Genomic DNA, 22,627 nt, shown 5'->3' on the forward strand with positions numbered 1-22,627 from the left:
ACCACTCCTTTCTGTCCTCAATACCACAAAAGAGTGCTCACTAGTCGGGCAGATAAGCAGTGCCCCCCAGTCCTTTCTTGAAGTCACACAAAAAACCCAAATTATGTATTGTTTCTATCGTTATCATATAAACTCCTTCATAGCAATATAATTTAATTAATGCACTGCAGTTGTAAGGTCCATATGTCTATTATGGCTGCTTAAGATGTGTAGAATAAAAGTCTAAAGCCCACATTTGTGGGAGATAAAGATTAATACGCAGAAGTATATGAATACAGTTAGGAGGTTTATATGAATTTTTAAGAGTTGGGAAGCATGGTGCTTTTGCAAGCGTCAGCTTCAGATCTCAGGTACCACTGGGTTTACCATCTGGTATCCCTCACTGCATTCAGCTCTTAACATCGCTGCTAACATAGGCAAGCGACTATACTTCAGAAGGACTGATAAAATAATGAAGAGTCCTTTAATCTACAGGAAACCATTGTAGTCAATTTATAAGAAATATTGCATCCCTTTGTAGGATGTGTAATTATTTTCTATTAATCATGTGCTATAAAGCTACATTATGTGGTTATTCTGTTATCACTAGAAAGAGGCCTGCAGTCAGCTCCTGACAATGTTAGGTAATTACTAACACAAAGCTTCTTTCTCCTTATGTAGAAACGCTATCAAGATCCAGAGGTGCTGTGATGCTCGCTGTATGAAAATAACTCTCCAAAGAAATTCAATAACTGCAAAATGAATTGCTCGGAGGCAAAGAGAGGGATCAGAGCGGGGGGTGGGGGGGCAGGGCCAGTTATAGCAATGAGGGGAATGCACAAGTGTGGGGCCAGGGCACTGCCATGTGACTGGGAGCACATTTGCCACACTGGGACACACTGGGCAGGGACAGGGCGGGAGGAAGCGGCCACCGCCCCCCCTTGGAAGACACGCACCAGGGCAGGGGAATATATTGCACCAAATAATATGAAACAACCGCCTTAACAAATGAGCAAGTGCTTTCTAAGCTACTCCTGTGTTTTCGCTGTCTGTCATAGAGTGGGTTGGGTCTTTTCCCCCAGCAGAAATTTATTAACCAAAGTGAAGTCATTTCACAGGGCAGCAAGGAACAGGTTATGACTTAATATTTAACATGCTGGCAAAACACTCTCCGTACAGCATGCTATGATAGCAGGGGGGGGAAATAAAATGCCATCAGGGTTTACAGGCTCCTTAAATGCTCTCAACTGAACACACTGTGAGCAGATGCTTCTCCTTGTCCCTGTCCCACCAATTTGTATGTACCTGTGACTCCACGAGACACTGATCTTAAAAGTTTTTGCACTGGGGGAAAACACAGGAGGTAGAAATACACTACCTGACTACCTGTTTTCTTACCGATATCTTTTAAAGCCAAGATTATTGTACTACATAGTAATTTCGATATGCAAGAAGAGAAAAAAAATTATATGCAAGGGGATTTCCAAAACAGTCTTTACCTTTAGAACAGATCCTCTGCGTAAATGAGGATCTCCAGATGCTTTGCACCGTATTAACTTCTACTGACTTCAGCAAAAGTTGACAACATCTGGTCCTTGGGTAATTAGTCCCTATTGTTCAATACATATGGTATGTTTTTTGTGTTTGTGGGGTGGGGTTTTTAAATTTGTTTTGCTTTTTAAAAAGAGTTGCTGAAAATCATCATTGTGTTTCAATGCCTTGAAGAAAACAATGGAGTGGTATTTTAAAAAAAACACAACTGAAGTGCGTGAATTCAAGATTTTTCTCCTGCCCTCTTTCAGTGGCACTATAAGTAGTATTAATTTACAGGCTGAAGATCTGCAAGCTTTAAAACTGAAAAGCAAAATGTATCTATACCCTTGTTTGGCATTAAAATAAGTAGCCTCTCCTATCAAACTAAAGATGTGCGGAAAGCAAGGTGAAATTTTTTTTTCGAAGAATATCCTGGGGGGCAATTTTGGCAAGATAATATTTTAAAACACCTTTAATTCATCCAGGAGATTCAGACTAGCTAAAAAATTTTAGAACTTCCTTTGGTGTAATTGCTGAATGATACACTATCAACCAGGGAGCATTTTTGGCACAGAACAGCATTTTCTCTAAAAAGCAGAAAATGACAAATGGTTTAGATAACTGAACAAGACTTCTTCACAGGTAGTAGAGTTGTTTTAAGACAGCAATAAAATGGTCATCTTTAAGAATATAAGCCTCAGATTTATTGTATGGTTGCATTATTAGATTTTATTTCCTGCAATGACATGAGACAAAATAGACACCAATTAAAGAGTTCCAATATAAATCAGGGGAAGCAGAGTGAATTCTGAACCAAAACTGGCCCCTGAAAATACCCTGGAACGATAGAAGGACCATTTTATTTTCCATTAGATGACACAATGCCAAAATTTTTTCTGATCAGGTAGGTAAATACTTACAGATTATCAGTATGCAAACCAAGAGAGCTAAAGTCACTTTGCATTAGTCTGTCTTCACTAACCTTCCAGTTAAAGGCCTTCACACTTATGTTTAGCCATCTTTTTTTTTTTTCCTATAAGGAATATACCTAAACAAGCCAGAAGAAGGAAATGTGCAACTTAGTATTGCAGTTTAGTTTTGTTCAGAAGTGTCCCACTAAAGTGGATCTCCCAGTGCTCCCGCTTTCCCCACCTTGTCTCACTTTGCAGAGCCGTCAGTCTCAGAGCACACGCGCTACAGCTCTTTCAGATAAAACTAAAGTGGAAGATGCACTTGAATGTGCTCCAGACACTAATGTGTTCTCATTCCACACAATCATTCCACAAAATTTGACCTCTTCCGACATCAAACCCCTTTGAAAACACACAGTGTGGATGCTGGGGCCTCAGCACCAGGTGTTTCACGCTGCAAATCTGCTCCTGTTGGTACTTATTATTTGCTAAGGTAGACATGGGCAGTATGGTCATGGAAAGAGAAATTATTGTTAAATATGGTTCTCAGGATGATCAGTCAGAGAACAGCCTGACAAAAAAAAAAAAACACTACGGATTTTAGTATGTCTTTCACATCTTTTTGAAAAAAATACTGAATAAATACATTTTATGAAGATTATAGAGATAATGTACAAAATGCTACGCTGATCATGAAACAGCTGCACTATTAGGTTGTACCTTGTTTCACAAGCAGTAACCTGAGCTAGGGAGATGTCTCTGTTTTTTCACTAAGCACAAAATACAGGTTGAGATGCGAGCATTTTAACAGACATTTCTTGTATTGAAAGAACAAAAATCTGCCACACTGGAAATGTACAACCACTGAATAAAGGATAATCTAGACAACAAGTTAACACTCTAAGGGTTAAGTCAGAGATGAGATTTCCATGAATCATAAATAGCAGACTGAGCAGCACTATATTGCATTGGCTTGTACTGAAATAATAACAGGGAAGGAGAATTCCTGTGCAAGATATAATTTCTGATTTTCAAGTATTATTTATTGTTTTAATGCAAATATAAATATAAATGAGATGGGAATTAAATTAGCCTAAAAGTTACGAAATGTCAGTAATTCTACTAAGCCTGCTAACATCTAAGTAAATTTCCATTACTACTTGCATTTGGCTGATGAAACGATGCCATTTCCAAACATAAAACATGCACCTAATGCAAACAAACAAATACTGCAAGTGCTGCACTTGCATGAATTGTGCATACCAAACTTAAAAAAAAAATAGGGCTACCTCCACTCCCAGTTGTCTTTGCTTCTGGAAATTGATTTCTTGAGTAAGCGCAATGGAAGATTTATAAAATGGATTGTTATCTCATGGTTTGTTTCCCCATTTTTCATATGGGCTTGAAAGCAAAGGCAAGACCATAAACGAGCAGGAGTTAAGAGCAATCATCCTTTTAGAAAACAGGATGCCCAAGTATTGCCTTTTTAATAGTCAATATTAACTAAGAAGTCAATATTAACTAAGAAATCTTATTAATGAGTCCCTCTATCAGTAGAGCTATAAAATGTTTTCTACTGCAGAGCGGGAGAGGGGTATATAGTTTTCTGAAAGTTCACATAATTTGTAGCGTAAGTTATAAAAGCTACTTGAATATTCAGGAATATTATAAATTAAAATTATAATAATATGAGTTTATCTGTACAGATACATTCGTCGATTAATCTGAAAAGTTAACTATTTTTTTAAATAAAGAAAAGCTAACAAGTACTATCGCAATAGTTCTGTTAATTCTGCTCAGTTTGAAATTGCAACTTCTGAAGGAAACTCTCAACGGCAGAAAAAAAATAGAAAAAAGTTTGGGGATAAGAGCCCATAGAACTGCTGCCACACAAAAGCCACAACAGACATAAATATTTAGATTATAGCTAAAACAGGTTTTGAATGCACCTTTAAAACAGGGAAAACATGCTTTTGGACAGTAATTACTGCAGTTGTGCGTAGGTATTTGTATTATCAGAGTGTAAGCATGCAAATCATGCGCATTGCACTAACACTAAATTTTGATGCTCAGTTTAAATCAGATTATGGGGGATTTGTCTTTGCATAATGCTTAGCTATTTTAAGAGGTAAACATTGCCAAACTGAAACCTTGCTCATTCTTCTGAAAGGCATTCACCTAGAAACTTGCATTTAACATATTGCTCCTCTTGCTTTATTTAAATTATGTCAATGCCCAAATTTGCTAAAATAGTTGATAATCACTTCTGTTGTACTAATGATCTCATTTCTTGGAAACAAAATAGTCACTTTTCCCCTAATTTCTATAAAGGTGCGTGAAAAGCAGGTAAAAATATATTGCTTTGGCAAACTATTGCTGGGAGAGACAAATATCTATCTTATCACGTTCGACAGAGGAAGCAATACCATTTATATTTCATTGTAAAACAAAGAACTATTACATGTTGCACAAATATGCTCGATATTTTGTTAATGCTTCACCCTTCCTACTATAATACTGCTATAGCTGTACTTACTTCCTTATCAGCAAAATGTGGTTTTCAAGAGTAATGTTCATACCTGGCTGACATATGATAGAAAGGCAATAAAGCCATAGCTAGGTTCAAGCTGAAGCTGAATTTATGACACCATTTTGGATCCATACACATCGCCTCCTGTCAGTACCTGCATCTCTCATTTTCAACCACTAGATGGTGTGAAAAAATAAAAAAATTGCCAAGGATTCCTGCCAACTGCCACAAAATGCAAGTATTAATGTAGTGGATAAGGAAATATTTTTTGAAGAAAAGTCTTGACCCACTTCAGGATGGTTAGGTTCACTTTTCCTTGGTTATATTTTCACTTACCAGACAAAGAGCTCGTAAATGATCAGACCTTGAAACTGAATCAAGTGGAGGGTTAAGATGGATAATTCTCTGGCACTTTCCCCTCCAAGGACCCTAAATTCAGAGCTGACAGTAGCGTCCAGCACTCATTTTTCTGAAAAAGCTGTAACAATCTTTAAGTGAAACAGGGCTGAATTTTCTGGGCTGTATTTTGGAGTAGAAATCATTCCCAAAGAGAGAGGCTCTATATATCTGGAGACGCAGCAAGCCTGTTTCAAGGACCGATTACGGATTAATCATGGCATGACCACAAGACAGCTGATATACAGAGGACAGCTTAAGCTACTGTTTTTCTATTCTGCTCCATTTTTTAAATTAAATTTCTCACTCTTTTGGGAAAGAGTAGCAAATTATTTTTTCACTTACAGGCTGAAGATTAAGATTTTATAGTCCCCATACCGTACCAGAAGAGCACAACCCACAAAGAGACCAAACGCGTACACTGGAATCCGTTTGTTCATGGGCTTTTTTGAGGGAGGGAGAGGGGGTAGAGGTGGTTATTTTAAATGAGTACCGTTCTTCAGTACAACTGCTAGAAAGTCTGCCCAATCCAAGAGCGTTATTTTGCCTTTAGTAATGCAGTTCAGTTATTAGTTTAAGTGACAATGAAATAGCTCAAAAGACATACATGGTCACATTACCATTAGTAATATATCTTCTATGTTTTTATATAGGACTATCTTTCTACCCATAAATCTTAAATTTATTTAAACAGAAGCTGCTACATTTATTATCCAGAAACATTGCAGTTATCACAGAAGATTTAAAGCAGTCGTGACAAAACTGAAGAGTTTGAAACTAAGACAAACAGATGCCTTTAGCTTTCACGCACCTACTTGTATATTTTAATGACCTACAATATCTTTGGAATTAATTGTACCAAATGGTAATTACATCTGAGATATATATTCTACATATATTTTAAAAGGTGGTTTTTTTCAATGAGAACTTGAAAAGCTCATCTTTTTTCTAGTATGTGGGGAAAAAAGAAATTTCCTTTGATTAATTGCTGAGAAGCAGACTTCGGTGGACTTCAATATGAGATATATATTTTATGGGAGGTTTTGTTTTTGTTGGGGGGAGGGGGGTGTTAAGGAAAATTAACCAACATTAAAGTAGAAAAAAATTTCATGCTTATACTGCTTATCATCACTTTAGATGAGAGGAATTATATTTATCATTTGCTTTGCAAATAGGAAAGCAGTAAATTAAAAATTGCCCAAATCTGTACACAAATTTGGAATCTGAGCTGTCAGAACAATTACAATATACATACAAAGATGAAAGCATAGTTCGAAAAAACAAAGCATCTTCTGTAGCAAGATGCCCAAAAAGTCAGAATCAGCATAGTCAGGAATATAAAACAGGAAACAAAAACATAACATACAAGATAATTTGAAATTCTACAAGGTTAACTTGTACAAGCAGAAAGCACATTGTCTCCCGTTAAATCAGTTAACAAATGGTAGCCAAGATTTAACAAGTAAATAAACATGCTTTTAAGTTAATTCCTGTTATACGGCTGTGTTTTAAATGTGATTATAGTTCATTTGACAAAATAATTAATTGCAGTGAATATCTGATTGCAAACAAAGGATCTGAAAGGGAGTGCCAATTTCCCCCCATAGAACTGTGGGAATGTGCCCTTCTGCCATGGCTCTCTTTTTACAGCTATGTAGCCCCAGTAGCATCCCATACCTTGCTGAGAATGTAGATAACGTCACCACGTTTAAATGTCAACTCATCAGGTACATCTCCTGTGCAGTCCCACAAACCTTGATAGAAATTGGCGTAATCGGTATTTTTGCTATCTGCAAAGAAAACGGCATCTAATTACTAAAGGACAAAGACTGAGGGACTAAAGTTACTCTTGAAATCTCTCGATACTACAAAGTAATTTATCAGCACACGTTTCTTACTCCTCTTTATAGAAACAGCTCCTTCATACCACAAAAGCAAGTGGAAAACAAGTTTAATATGCGAGCCCGTCACTGGCAAGTTCTATCACTTAAAGACATGTAGCTACAGGTTTTTCAAAGCATTTCCAGCTGCAACTTAAAGCAGCTAGTTTTCCTCTACTAATATACTTCCAGCAAGCCATATTTGTATCTCAACTTGAAACTGATAAAATTGCTAGAATATAATTAATAATAATCTGTGAAAGGAAGCCAAAGTAAGTATTTTGTGATATGCTCCCCCTCCCTCTTCTGTTCCAACAAAACTAAATAACTTCTCTGAGAACCTTTGAGATAATCCTTGATTGTTCCTTCTGAAATATGGGAGAACTTGGAAACTGTTGCTGAAGCTGCATTTTAAAAATATTTGTGTCAGCTCCAGTTTAGGACATTAAGCTCTGGCTAAACATGCAACTACACTACAGTCATAAACTCATCCCTCTAACAGCATAAGCACAATGGATGTGCTGTGTTCGAGCTGCCATACAGACCATTAACTGATTGATTATTTAGCACTCTTTGCTCTGTAATACGGCAATAACACAGTAATAAATGCTTTGTCATACACTTACAATACAGAGTACATCTATTGAAACACAGCGCTTACACACGGTTAAATACACTGGGTGCTTCTGTTACACTGCAAACTATTTCCTGTTTTTAATTCCATGAGAATGGAGTGTGATGAGTTAATGCAAAAAGAATGTAAGCAATACCACTAAGATGACCAGTTACATTATGTATACACTAACCAGACAGAATGTATATGTACTAATAATTTACATCACTGGAAAGCTATCTTCTAATTCTGATAACATAAATATCACTGAACTGGCTGGATCAAGGCTGTCATCTTAGTTTTGTTATATGATCCTTGAACAGCAGGCTTGCTGGTTATTCCAACATATACCAGTTACATTTGCATGTCGTTAGCACTCCACGCCATTATTTATAGTTTACAATTTAATCATGATTGGTTCATTTTATTACTGAAAAAATCCTGCTAAAATATCAAGTATCAAGCGAGAGAAAGTGTCACGCTATAAAGAAATACAGCAGTATTCAACTTGTGGTTTTCCCTATTTTGACAAATACCTAGATTTTAATTTTAATACTCTTTGTATGAGCAAGAAGAGATTGTTTTCTATTTATTCATCTCAGTCTGTGTTCTGTGCTATCTCGTTTTGATGGCAATACTGTCATAAGGCTAAATATTCACAACCTTGAATTTAAAGCTGCTGTGCAAGTTAGCCACCATTTCATTTTCCATAAACTGGTGATCAGTAGCTACCACTTGCTGTATAGCACTAGGGGGCGTTCTGACTACCAGTGCACAAATTCTGTCCGCACACCACAAGCAGCAATATATACATATATAAAAATTCCCAACCATTCAGGAATAAGAGATTTGGTTATTGTAAAATGCATAGACAGAATAATTTCAAGAGGAAGGCGGAATCAGTTTGAAATGTTGCACACCTCCAAACTTTGGCCCTCCCTATTTGTCAGTTCATTATTCACCAATTTAGCATTAGACAATCATAAACAGTAACGCAGGTTAGCGCCAAATTAACTTCTGATAAATATTAAATCAGAATCTCTCCTCAGTCTTTTGATACTGCACTGATCACAGTTCCCTGCTCTATCTCATAAAAGATAATGTAAGCCCATGTGAGAAAAAACTAAAAGAACTATTTCAGTACATCCCACCTTTCAAATCTTTCAGCAGTTGTCTTAATCGTTTGGTTTAAAATACATTAATCAGGACTTCAGAATTGCACTGAAATGAATCATGACTTTTCACACTGACTTTTATCACTTCGAGGTCTGATCTTACCTTTATGTGCCTGAAGTAACTCATGTTAACACTAATGGGAGTTACATGGGGAACCACAGCAGCAGAAGAGATCCTACAGCGGGTGAGACACATCTCTCCCTAGATGTTCATCATGAGCATTTAATTAAGACTTAAAGTGGAAAAGCAACTCAACTAATAACACGGCAATTCTGGAAAAGATGCATTTTAAAATAAACTTATTGCAACAGTGAAGATGTTGCCCAAAGACTAAGCATGGCTCTGTGTTCTCATTTGCGAGTTCAAGATCAGGCAGAGTTGTTTGAATCAGAAAGCCACATTTCTTGGAAAACCATATACCAGTATACCAGGAGCACAGAAATGAAAAACAGGGAGAGAAAGTGCCAGTGTAAGTTTGTGAACAACTATGCTGATCTTCCAACAAGTTTTAATCTCAAAGTCCCCTCTTATACCCACCAGCTCAAGTTTCTCCAAATTCTGTAAGTGCAACTACACATGCGTAACAGCTAATCATAAATTTAATTTCAGAGTCATCTAAAGGGCAAAATGCTTCATCAGACAATTCATAGTGCTTCACAAACACAGAGGTAGAAAAAAAAAAAGCTGCAAAACCCTCTGCAAAACACAAGCCCATTCTTTCTTACTTCAGTCCCTCTTTCAGTTAGAGAGGACCCTGCCAAATTTCATTTGATTGCCTCTGAAGAACTGAATAAAACAAAACCAGGAGACCTGGGTAAAGGAATTTGGTATTTATATGGTAATGAAATCATGTGGAGCTACTTAAACACATGTAATACCTGAAAACAGCTGGTGGATTTAGCATCAAGAACTTATGTGCCCATTAGAGTTCAAATTCAAAAGATATTGATTTGCTGGCATTACCCTGTCAGAATTACACTCTATTCTTATACAGTGTGAAATGTTTTGTGCCTTAAGAATACTATAATGACATAATTGCTAAACTAAAGTGTGTTGTATTTCGAAGGCATGGTCACTTAGGCCATAAATATGAATAAGACATGATTTAAAAAAAAATAAAATAAAATGCATAGCAGAGGGTAGAAAGCAGTTTGGTTTTGCCTACCCGCTGCTTTTAATATTACCAGTCACAAGAAACAGGTGAGCAGGATTTTGGATAGGTTGTTTCTCCAGGACATACTTCTTTTGTTCCAGGACAGCTATCTGGATGAACAGCCATACAACAGTTTCCAAAACTCTCCCACAAAGAATTCCTCATGGTTTTCTTCTGCCATCTCTGTTTTTCCAGTAACAGTAATAGGAACAACAGATATTTTTGTCCAATATACTGATGAAAACACTTCAGAGTTCATTTGACAGATCAAACAGCAACAGCTGCCAGCTTTCCTGACCGTAGGCTCAGACTGCTTATTTCACTGAAAAATACTGGCACCTGACAATACATGCTTGAAGAAAGGTGAACAGTTCAGTTAAAAAAAACCTGACAAGTATATCACTCAAGCATACACTTCAAATATGTTTAAAACTTAAGAATGCCCATGGATTACTTAAAGGGAAAAATAATTATAAGAATATTCTAACAGCCTCAATAGACAGAAAAAAAAATAAAACCTGGAAAACCAGATTAAGAGTACATATTTCAGAGGGATTTAAGCGTGCTGTCCCATTGCAGCCTAAGACAATCTAACTGCAGGCAGTTCCAATCCTGCCCCTTCTCTTGTGCCAATTTTGTCCCTTGCCATTTCTGAGTACGAGCCTGGCAAAAAACTAAACTGACCAAAACAAAAACAGGAATTACAGCCCAAATATGTGAATGCACTACTTAAAACATTAGAATAAATGTGGCTGTGACTGATTTCCACTGATCTTCCGTTTTAACATTGGTGTTATCTAAGTTAGCAAACCCTACCACGGTAGTGACTTCGAGCCAGCAGTTCTGTTATGTGTTTACACATTGCTTGGGGAATGAAGGAATACGTGTGTAGGTTTTCCTTTCACCACCATGGTCCACTGCCCAGGATGTTAAACAGTCTGCCGTTCTGATTCATATTCCTTGCCTCTTGATCAGATTCGTCAAAAGTTTGTAGCATCAGATTTGAAGATTACTAGTCTGGGCTACTGAATATTTGAAAGAGGTAAACTTCTGGAAAATTAGTGTATCTCCTTTCAGTGATGATGTTCTCAATATTTACCATACTGAAGGCTTAAAGATAGAAAGACAGGTGAAGTTCAAAATTAACGCTACCAGAATGACTCTGTCTTACACAAGTAATTTAGACTTAGTGTTGATTCGCATTGCCCAGATGAGATGCAACCCGTTAAAGAACATAGTTATTTGTTTGTTCTGATGATGTCCTAAACAGCAAAGAATGCCTGTTACTTACTTGCCGTTTTTCCCACATGCCAGGAAAATTATGACAGAAGGGCAAAATAATTGTAGTGTATTTATTTGGACTCAACCTCTAATCTAGCCCAATCTGTTCAGTATAATCTTTCTCACTTCCCTTCTCCTATTGCCCTGTAGATCCTTAGTCTAAAATCAAGGTATTTACACTGAGACAGCCCAGAACATGACACTCAGTGAAACAGTGATTGTGGAAATGATAACGGGTAGATAGTGGTAGCAAAAAAGACCCAGCAAGCCATATTATATACCTGAAACTCTTCAATGCTTTGGTATTTTTAAATAATTAGGTCACTAGCAATTAATATAAAGCTATCCAGCAGCAACAGTCAGCATCAGGGAGCAAAAAGAACTCAAGTCTGCACATTAATTGAAGTAGAAGTAAGTTAACGGGAAGAAAAGAATAGGAAAAAAGAAAGGTTTTTTGCATTTATCAGGCTGAGCTCATAGACAATTTGCAGAATATTTTCTGTGAAATTCAGGTTTAGTAAAGCTAGGAATAAATTAAATTTAAGAATATATGCACTGTTTGTGTGGAAAATCATTAAATACTGTTGAGTCAGGTTAGATGTTTATGATGTGATGCCTATCAGAAACACTCGTGTCAACTCAGCCCTAAAAGTCAAACAAATTTCCAGTGTTGAATAGTTAACTAAGATCGGATCAGAAAATTATTGCTTGAAATGAATCTAATATCTGGGGAGAACTGTTATGGTATTTTCAAGGACATTACACAGGGTTGGTAAGACTGATAAGACTGTTATCATAGCAGTTGAAACTTTTCAGAAATGAAGGTGCTAAGGTTTTGATTTCTTAGATGTAAGATCATTCAGAACTTCAGGAAAGTACATTAGCACAAAAAAAATGCTGTTGGCAACTTTATAATTGGATTGACCCCATGCTCCATTATGACAACACACTCTTATAATTACGGTAATGTCTAAATGAGTACTAAATATTAAGACTGTAATGAGTCATGTTGGTTTACACATGTTTTTAGCAGAGCACAATGCTAACAGCATCTGATGACTTGGCTCTTGTTTCCTTTCCAAGAAAAGCAACCCAAAACTCCTCACAGCAACCTGTTCCTGCTTTCCTGTATGGGTCAGGAAATCAGGCCTCTGTTTCCTCTCCACATGTTGCAACAGGAAGAGCACTGCAGAGCTACTTCCTAAAGGAACTCTTCTTGCCCACCCTTTCCTTGACAGCCCTGAAAGAATTATGTGTATTATGTACGATAGGGGAAGGAGAGCCAGATTGCATGTCAGTGCAGGTCACAGTTACAATGCAGCAGATCTCAAAAAGGTGTAAGGTCTGATAAGAAGCAAGTCTTCTCTACTTGCTGTGTCAAATGACCAATAGTTTATCTAAAGGTCTGTGCCCTTGAAGCACATATATATCTTGTTTTTAAGCATAACTGGAAATACCTTTCTGTCAAGAAAAGTTGTCTGGCCATGTGACTTTACATGGTGTTTGCAGTTATTTTTCCAGTCCCAGAGATAATTAGCACAAGGGCAGCTTGCCAAGCTAAAGCTGAGAGAATATCCTTCACAGCCTTTCTGGGCATTTGTGTCCTTTTCCAATTTTTATGCTGCTGTCACCGGACTCTGGCATTTCTTACCCAATTCATTTGCTTTCTGTGGTAATCATATGCAATGAAGATATGCATGGCCAACATTTAAACAGGCTGCAGATCAATTAGTGGTCTTAAGTTTATCTGATTTTTATCAAAGAAGACAGAGCTTTGGGTCGATTGTCAGAGCCTGTGTCAAGTTGACCTTTTCAGAGACGTCTACATTGCCAGTCCCTTGGGCAACTTGTTGTCCCCTGTTAGTCTCTGAATGGCAGAAGTCTGTTCTGCTCAAGCACAAAGTATACACAGATGTCTATATTACATTCTTATAGGTTTGACAGCAACTGCATGTTGTATCTATAAACTGTCCTTTAGCAGTGACACTTCCTCAATGATGATAAGCTAATTTATGCAACTAAATCTCCTTTGTGCAGAAATGAAAGCTAATTGAGTCATTACAAAGTAATTCAGGAAGGAATACCTTGTATAAATTGGCTTACTTTATAAATCCTTCTCAAGTGGTTTTCATGCATCCTAAGTGGTGCTAAGCAGTTTTGCTGCCATCAAATACCCAGCTGAAAAAGACAGCTTTACAGAGCTATGAAAACATTATTTTAAAACAGCAAAGGGAAGAGACAAGAAAACAAAGGTAAAAAGAAAGTGCATACACAAAATAAAGAGGAAAGATTTTAATTACCTGAAACAGTGGTAACTTTCTCCTGGCTCAGTTTTCTTGACACTTCAGCCTTTGAAGGAACACGTTCTTCTGCAAAACACATAACTGCAAATGAAACTCTGAAGGGACACCTCAGCTGACAGGAATTACAGCCCACATCATTCTGAAAGTCACACTCTACATTTCCAGATCATAAGCCCTGTTTACTATTTTGCATTCATACAGAAGTTGGAACGTTGTTATTTCTGTGGTTTCCCCCACCCATCCAAACACTCCAAGAGTTTTCTTTCAAAATCTCAGTTGTGAACATCTGTTTCCCTTTTCACTCTGCTCCGAGTGCGGTAATGCTGCGGTTCTGCTGTTTTTCAGTCATTCTGAGACAATTAGAACGAGGCTTCTATTCTGCTACGTACGTTTCTTGCCGGGACAAAGAAAGGGAAACTGAGGATTGAAAAAGTATCCCCAGCCCATGCAAGAATTCAGAAGTCCTTAAGAGAAGTATGGACATACGGACATGCCTTGAGAGAAGGCAGAGGACATCTTACCTTCAACACTGTCAGACACACACACTAGCTGGACACCTGCATGATGGGACCACAGCCACTACAGATGCTGTGCATTCAGTGCCCCTGCCTGCTGCGCCTGACCACGGTTTTAAGCAAGCCAGACCGTATCAAATAACTTAGTGCAAGTTTAGGAAACAAGAAAAAAGAAAGCCTGGCAGTGATCAGCTCTGAAGCATGTTTTCTGGCTAGCAGGCTTGGATCGCTCTGAAATCCCCACAGGCAATTTCGAAAGACGTGCTCCGTGCTCCTTGTCCTGCACCGATGGGGAACTCTCTCATCCCCACACCCTCACTTTAGTAAATCCCGACTCCACTCAACACAGGGACATATGATCCGCTCCTCACATTTCACAGTCTGTTGAGGAGGCAGAAAATGGAACAAACTATGAGGGGTTTTAGCTGTATTCTTTCTTTAGGTTCATAAGAAAGTAGAAACAGATTTATCTTGGCCTTTACAGTATATCAAAACTGACAAAGCTGCTGTACTGAATGAGGAAAAGGTATATTGATAAACCCACTTCTCAGACAAGAATTGGACTTTTAATATATTTAAACTATTTGGCTTTGCTACTCATCACATCTTATACAGATATTCATGCTTCTTTTTAAGGCACACATTTCAGCAGCTAATTTTGATATTTTATTAATGACAGACAACAGGTACAGAACTCACAGCTTTTAAAATGTTCCTTATCGTGCAACTTTTATGTAATTGCCTATCTACTTTGACAAAGTGAATTTTATATCAACAGTTCAAAGGATTTTTAGCCTTGTAAAAACTTAATCTATCCACAAGACTGTTCCTGCAAACATTAAAACAGATGTTTAAAGCACAAGAGTAGACCTGTTGAAATGAGTATGCATAATTGCTACTAACATATATACGCAGTCCTACAAATATTACAATTACATCATGAGGTTCACTCTACAAAGAGCTTTGAAATTCTGCCCTACTAAGCCAGCAAGAGTTTTTGCTCTATGACTCTTCACTAGCTAAAAATCTGGTTGAGATGAATATAAACTATTATTTAAGCCAAGACAGAAGAAAAAACAAAACCACAACCAAACAATAGAATGGGGAAAATCTGAAGCTGTGGTACAACACAAAACACTCTAAACTATTTACTGCATTCAAATGTGTTCCCCAACTTGGCATAACACTTGTTGCACATTTCCAAGTACACTCATTTGTTTATTTTAAGCACTCCCATTTGGAGCATAAATGGCAAAAATACATCTCTATGTGCTGTCCGGAGCACTAGGAGGCACTGTCATTCTGTGGCTCCCCTACCACTACTACACCACTCACAGGTAGTACTATCCCATTGTCAGAAACATTTTCTAGGATTGCTCCCTTTTCCCAGAACAACTTAGTTTCATCCAACACACAGAGAATTATATACTGGTTAAATAAATGTTGATATTACATGTTACTGAATGCTTGGACCTACATCAATTGATGTGTTGAATGTACTGTGGATTTTAACTCTATCACTGTCATGGTCATCAGACTAGCTTAAACTGAGGACTGAATTTAATAGAGGGTATTTCAACTGAAGTAAAACAGCAGAGGAGGTTTGAAGAGATTTTTTCATAAGGTACAGTTGAATACAGTTGAATGTAGATTGCACTGCGGTTTCAAGGAAAAAATTAGAACATATGCATTCCCCTTCCTGAAAAATGTATTTCCTAGACACAGGAGTTCACCAGATCCATATCTGAAGATGAGAAAGTGTCTGAACCAAGGTTATTTGAATACTGAAAAGGTCCCAAATTCAAACAAAGGCTGTCCATATGAGCATATTGGTTTGGATCCCAACCATCCCCACTTATCACACTTTGCTTTGCACTACAGAGTTGTCACGGACAGGACAAACTTTCAGGTGCAATTAGACTGGAAAAGGCACTCCAGAAGCACACTGAACATGGTCCAGCTGCTAATGGGCATTCAGTCATGGAACCAGACTAAAGTGACTCCACAGGGAACCCCTTCTGAAACATGCACAGTGCAAACATCAGGTCCTCGGCACAAACTTGTACTTTATGAATCTGTTGCAAAAAGTCCACACTACTTGCTAATGCAATCATGCTCACAGTGGAGCAGATGTAATGAGCTTGGCTTTGGGTGTTAAAAAAGAACCTATGGTTCTTACTAGTGTTTTACGGTATTATGTCCTGAAGCAATAACTATGTGCTGGAGATGTCCTTTAAACACAGCAACCTCAATTACCCCAGGAATTACAGTTATCATCAGATGCAACATACTCAAATTTGTGTTGCAACATGGAATACAGTCAAAAGATGAAAAATTAAAATAAAAAATATAGCAGAAGTCCTTCTGTATTGCTAAGATAGTGTGTAAGACAAGTCATGTAGACCTTTAAAATAATCTGGTAAAATGTTTCCTCTGGATCTCTTCTTTATGCCATCGCTCCCCCTGTAGTGAAAAAATACTCTCCACCTTCTCACTATGTCAAAATGAGACTAATCAACACCAATCAGATCACTGAAGTCTCCTAGAGCTGTTGATCCAAAGAACCCTTGAGATACAGGTTATTTTCCATACTCTGCTGGTACTCAGAAACTGTAATGGCAAACAACCTACAAAATTCTTGTGGTGACAATGCAACAAGGAACGAACTATATTTGTTTAGGGGTTTTTTCAGTTAGTCCATGAAAGCTGTTGAAAATAATTTATTTATTTAATTTGCAGTCTGAAGAAAAAACAGAAAAATAATCACACAATTTAAAAAGTGAACAATGTATTCTACACTAGCTGAGATTTTTACATTAACACATTGATTATTTTTCTTTCAATTTCTTTTTCTTAAGGGGGAAGGGGGGAAAAAGTCAGATTATTTCAGTATAAAATGGATAAGAGTTTGGCTTGAACAGTGCATTCCTTCAATGGAATGTGGTATCTTCATAATAAATATGCATAAACTTATCAGTTTCCTCTACTAACACATTACTTAACCATCTTTTTACATTAGACTCTAAAATTTAATGCCATTATTCATTGGTATTCTAGTGTCTTCTAGCCTCTGACACATTGTCATTGCGCAATACTAGTTTATACCTTGGATAATCCCAGTTTGTGGGTTAATATATTCTATTCAACACTTTAATAACAGTAAACAAAAACAGCTCAGCTATGCAGCAAAATCTACCAAACCACACAGATGGTTATACGGTTTTCATTGTGTGGTTTCCATAGCAATCATATTGCAAATCTGGAAGCTTCTTGCAAATAAGCAGCTTGTATTTACATGCCTCTCAGCTGCAGCATGGAACTGTACAACATGTAAAGTTGTTATTCCAATCACATATTGTTAGAATAATCATTGGAAGATGTTTTGATCAGTTCAGATAAAAACTACTGCAGTGAACTAATTTTTCATCTTATTTCATAAGGATACAAGCAATCACGCGCCTGTAATGCACATTAATATATCTTCATTTGAAATCTCACTGTGGTGTCAGAAGGTTATAAGCATACAAACAGGTCTTGTAAGACAGACCCCCACAAAAATACTTCTATTATTAAATAATCAATTAAAAAAAAAAATCACAGTGTCTCTATTATTGTACTCAGCAGGGATGACAGACGAGTGCAAACAAGGTGTGTACAGGAAGAACTCTGCTGACACTGAACATCGTGGGTCTATACTGCTTTGTGCAAGAAAAAGTAAAAGATACAATGGCATGGTAACACCAAGAGTATTATTCCTCCGCAATGCTTTTCTCATACCAAATAATTACTCTGCACAAATGTAAACAAGAACTTTCAAACATGAATAAATGCTTACTGTGGGAAAGAATCAAGACCTTTTCTCTCTCAGATTTATAGTTTTATGAATTGACCTAACCCTATAACAGATAGGTTATTACTCTAATAAGGAACATAAATCAATCCAGCTATGTAATTTTAAAAAAAAAAATAGTGAGAACTGGCTTTTTTTATAAACACGATTATTTCTTTAGAGAAGCATTTGGGAATTCCAAAGAAGGAACAATAGACATGCAAAATTTAAGAATAAAATACTTTTTATAATTTGGCCAAACTAACACCCTCTGCTAGTGTTAGTAGTGAGGGCTACAGACTACCTGGGGTCAAAGGAATAAGAATTTATGCAGGGCCAGCAGGCTACCTTATGAGAGGACAGTACTCCCAAGCCATGGGAAGGGGGTCCTCTGCAGTATTCTCACTATATACACACCTGTACATGCCTATACACTTCATCCAAACTCTTGCGGGGTTTTAGCTTAAGCAGATTGATATCCCAGAAATCCTCCATGCATTGCTCAATCCTAGGCTTATTTGACTTGGTGTGTGTACTTATAATGGCAGGGCCTTTCCTTTCTGGCCTCTTCTTTAGACTCTGATCCACTCATTCTGTAGAGATAGATGTCCAAATCCAAGAAGCAAAACTCTAGCTTTGATAATCCTCCAATATTCCCACAGATCTGTCCCTTTCCACCAGTTCCTCCTGGGCATTGCAGATGACTGGAAGATTTAGACACAACCTCCTGACATTTCACCCTGCATTCCCAGTAGCACTCTGGTGCACTCTGTAAACAAATGAAACAGCTTGGAAAAAGCTGCTGAAGGTGCTATTCTCTAGCTACGGTGTGAGATCTGGGAAGCGGCAGAGAGGAGGAGACAGACCATTATTTTATTAAAGCTCCATCTGACTGTACCAGGATGCCTCCAGGATGACAGAAGTGGGACACAAACTGGTTGCTATTTACAGAAGGGATTATAAACATAAGAATTTCTTACCATGATAGAAGAGAGGACAATTCTTATTTTATTCCTGCTTCTGTGGGTCAGCTAGTTACCACCCAATGGCTCAAACAGAGAATTTATATTCCTGCATGACAAGCTTGAGTGAAAAAAACGATTTCTACAACATAGGCAGAGGAGACACACACAGAAATGGGTCACCCAGACACAGGCAGAACACTGGGATTGTAGAGGAGGTAACATCAAAGTAGAGGAGGTAACATCAAAGTATAATCAGAAGCTGCATTTGAATAAAAGGTCACCACCATGCTCAGAAATACAATGGGAAGCAGACAATACAGAATTGCATTCAAGCAGAATACAGAAAGAGATCTCCGGGTTATATATGTTGTATATAAAAATACATTTTAATGAAAAATATTATGCACACTTAGATGATTTCTTTTTAGTTGAGGACAGAACCCATGCCAATTCCTAGACCCAATTCCTTCCAACACAGGTGATCCACGTCTGATTCCAAGGTGGTTCTGCATCCAGCTCTGGAGCCCTCAGCACAGGACATAGATGGACCTGTTGGAGCAGGTCCAGAGGAGGACCACAAAAATAATCAGATGGATAGAGCCCCTCTCCTTTGAGGACAGGATGAGTTCAGCCTAGAGAAGAGAAAGCTTCAGGGAGACCTTATTGCGGCCTTTCAGTACTTAAAGGTGGCCTACAGGGAAGATGGGGAAAAACTTTATAGCAGGGCCTGTTGCAATAGGACAAGGGGTAATGGCTTTAAACTAAAAGAGGGTAGATTTAGACTAGATAGAAGGAAGAAATTTCTTTACCATGAGCATGGTGAAACACTGGAAGAGGCTGCCCAGAGAGGTGGTAGATGCCCCATCCCTGAAATCATTTAAGGTCAGGTTGCATGGGGCTCTGAGCCACCGGATCTAGTTGAAGATGTCTCTGCTCACTGCAGGGGAGGTTGGACTAGATAACATTTAAAGATCCCTTCCAACCTGAACTATTCTATGATTCTATGGAGGCAAAGGTTTTCATTAAAATATACTACCAGATAAACTGGATGGGACCCCCAACTAACACTTTTTTTGTGCAAGTTTTAATAGGGTCTTTCAAAACAACCATTATTTAACTTCCAAAGTAACCAAGGTTGAGTATACACACCGCTCCGTCCTACCAGTGGACAGTAACAGAAGCCTGTTATTGCTATTGACAAGCTACTGACCCCCCAATGGCCTCGAATAAATAGCATTGGCTGTACAAAGTGAAAAAGCTAGAATCATGAAATACTTTGGGAGAGAAGTGACCTGTGGAAATTGCTTAGTCTAACACCCTGCTTTAACTCTGAAAGTTTGATCAAGTTTCTAGGAAACAAAATTTGGCTGCTTTTGGTACTCCATACTAAGCTATTCAGCAGCAGTTTATAGGGGTCTGTGCATTTTAATAGTTCGCATATGAGACAGCTGAAGTTAATGACTTTATAGGACAGGATTAGCTCGAATGACTCAGTTTTGTCCAGATCTTGCCAAGTCTCCAGATGTGAGGTTTTCTGAATTCCTTGAGAAATCCTGCATGTTTTTCACCCCTCAGCTCCAGTTCTTGCATCTTGAAAAGGTGCTACTGTGTGCCAGCATTACTTCTAATTGTGTAAGCAGCCTGAATAACCAAACCAGCCATCTCAGCGAAAAGTGAAGTACTGCTTCCTATTGAGAAGGCCTTGGAAAAGTTACCTCTTCGTCCTCACAGAAAAGATTAGTAGATTTTGTTATAAAGTAATTCAGGATCAATGCTGCAGGAAGAGGAGGTGAGAAGGAAAGGAAGTGATACTGGAGTCCTGAAATGTCACTTAGCCATTTTCTGGAGAAAAAAAAAAAATCTCTCTTAAAACAACCTTCCTGTGACACCACCCAGTGAATCTAAGCATATGTTATGGTTTGGCTTAATCAAAACCAAAAAGCAGATATAACATTCCCTTCCTAGCAAAAGCATTTTGGAGTTACAGCATTTACTAAACTGAAGAGTGAAGTATACAAAAAAAAAAAATCCCAGTCCCATGAGGGGCAAATAAAAAACACACTTAACGGCTGCCATTCTCTGGTCTTTGCGGAAGAATGTTGTTTGGATCATATAACTATTGCTATGAAGAATAATAACAGACTGAAGTACTAGAGAGAAATGAGTAAGTTTGGAGAAGTGTTTGAGAAACAAAATCTCTAAATACATCTGTGAAAAAGACACTGCATTTCTCCTATATTATCGCACACAGACCCATCCACATGAACTATACTAGGGCAATGGATTGAAAAAACATGTTTTTAAAAGCAGGAAGATACTATATGACTTCTCACTTATTTATTGGAAAAAACAAGGAACAAAAGATTTTTCTAGCAGAAAGTATTTTTTATAATGTTTTAGGGCAGAATGTGCAAAGACTAAGTGATCAACGAACACATCTCTGTCCTTAGAGGAACACAGTTGCTCTGACACAAGACAGAAAGTTGAGTATTGTTGGCAAGGTCGTCCACAGCTGTTGCAAAGTGGATCTTCTCACTCTACTGTGCATAATATTACCAAGTTTTCAGGAAATGTAGAAGCATGCTTTGCTTTACTTACCTTCCCTACTTGTTGACACCTGAATATATGTTAGCACTTTTCCTCTTTCTTTTTCTTTCCTTTCCCCAGTACCAAGTGTCCCAGTATCCTTGCTTCCCTGCCCTTGCCCCTTTCTGTAGACACAACCAATTCGTATAAAGACTATATTGCCTTTAGACCCCACAGATTTTGTTCATTTAACAAACACACAGGGCTGTTAGTATGAAAGTTGCTGTTTCCAGGGCTTCATAAGGCCCTTCAGGCTTTAAGAGTGAAGTATCACAATGGGAGGAAAAACATGCTCGATCACCTGAATAGACAGAACAGAATATATTCATTAGGATAACTGAATAATCCACAGAGGTACAGGCCATTCCGAGTTTAGTTATGAATATATTTAGATTTCATGAACTCAGCTTCATGCTTGGAGTGCCTGCTTGGAGCTCTCCTTGCAAATGAGCAACCTCCAGTAAAGTTTAGAGTGACAGCTGAATCAACTTAGTTGTGCAGTTCCTCGCACTAGTCTTCCAAACAACAAATAATTTAAAATCTCCAATAAATAAATTTAAAAAGCAACAACTTTACATTCTCTACATTCTCTTTTTTCTTAGACAAACATAGATGCAAAAGAATTAAAAGTTTGCCAATTTAAGGTTAAAGAAGGAAAAAAATCAGCTAGTCTGACAGGATTAGGAGGAGCAGAAGTATGTAAAATATTAGTTACACCAATAGCAAGCTTCAGAGGAGAGGAGGTAGAAAAAAGGCAGGAAAAGCAGGAGTACATACCAGAAAAGAACATTTAGAATGTCTAATTTTGGAACACTAAAATTTCTTTAACAAAATGATCTAATTATTATTAATAAAATTCAATACAAATATGCCAAAGTGCAATGTGCACTGCATAGAAATAAGGGATGGGGTTTGTGCTGACCTTTTTATTTCCTCATGAAGAAAGACCTGATGATAGTAATTCTTCTCAAGAGAAA

General features: G+C 37.7%; 1 protein-coding gene across 1 annotated transcript in view; it reads right to left on the minus strand.

The window, feature by feature from the left end:
• The window catches only part of SKAP2 (src kinase associated phosphoprotein 2), a 121,141-nt gene that overhangs the window by 4,465 nt on the left and 94,049 nt on the right, over nt 1–22,627 (minus strand). The window contains exons 10-11 of the mRNA XM_074574899.1: nt 13,753–13,821; nt 7,027–7,139 (exon numbers count right to left, since the gene is read on the minus strand). Of these exons, the coding sequence (XP_074431000.1) occupies nt 7,027–7,139; nt 13,753–13,821 (182 nt within the window). The remainder of the gene's footprint in view (nt 1–7,026; nt 7,140–13,752; nt 13,822–22,627) is intronic.

Source organism: Larus michahellis, chromosome 2 (assembly GCF_964199755.1).
Source record: "Larus michahellis chromosome 2, bLarMic1.1, whole genome shotgun sequence".
Taxonomy (NCBI): domain Eukaryota; kingdom Metazoa; phylum Chordata; class Aves; order Charadriiformes; family Laridae; genus Larus; species Larus michahellis.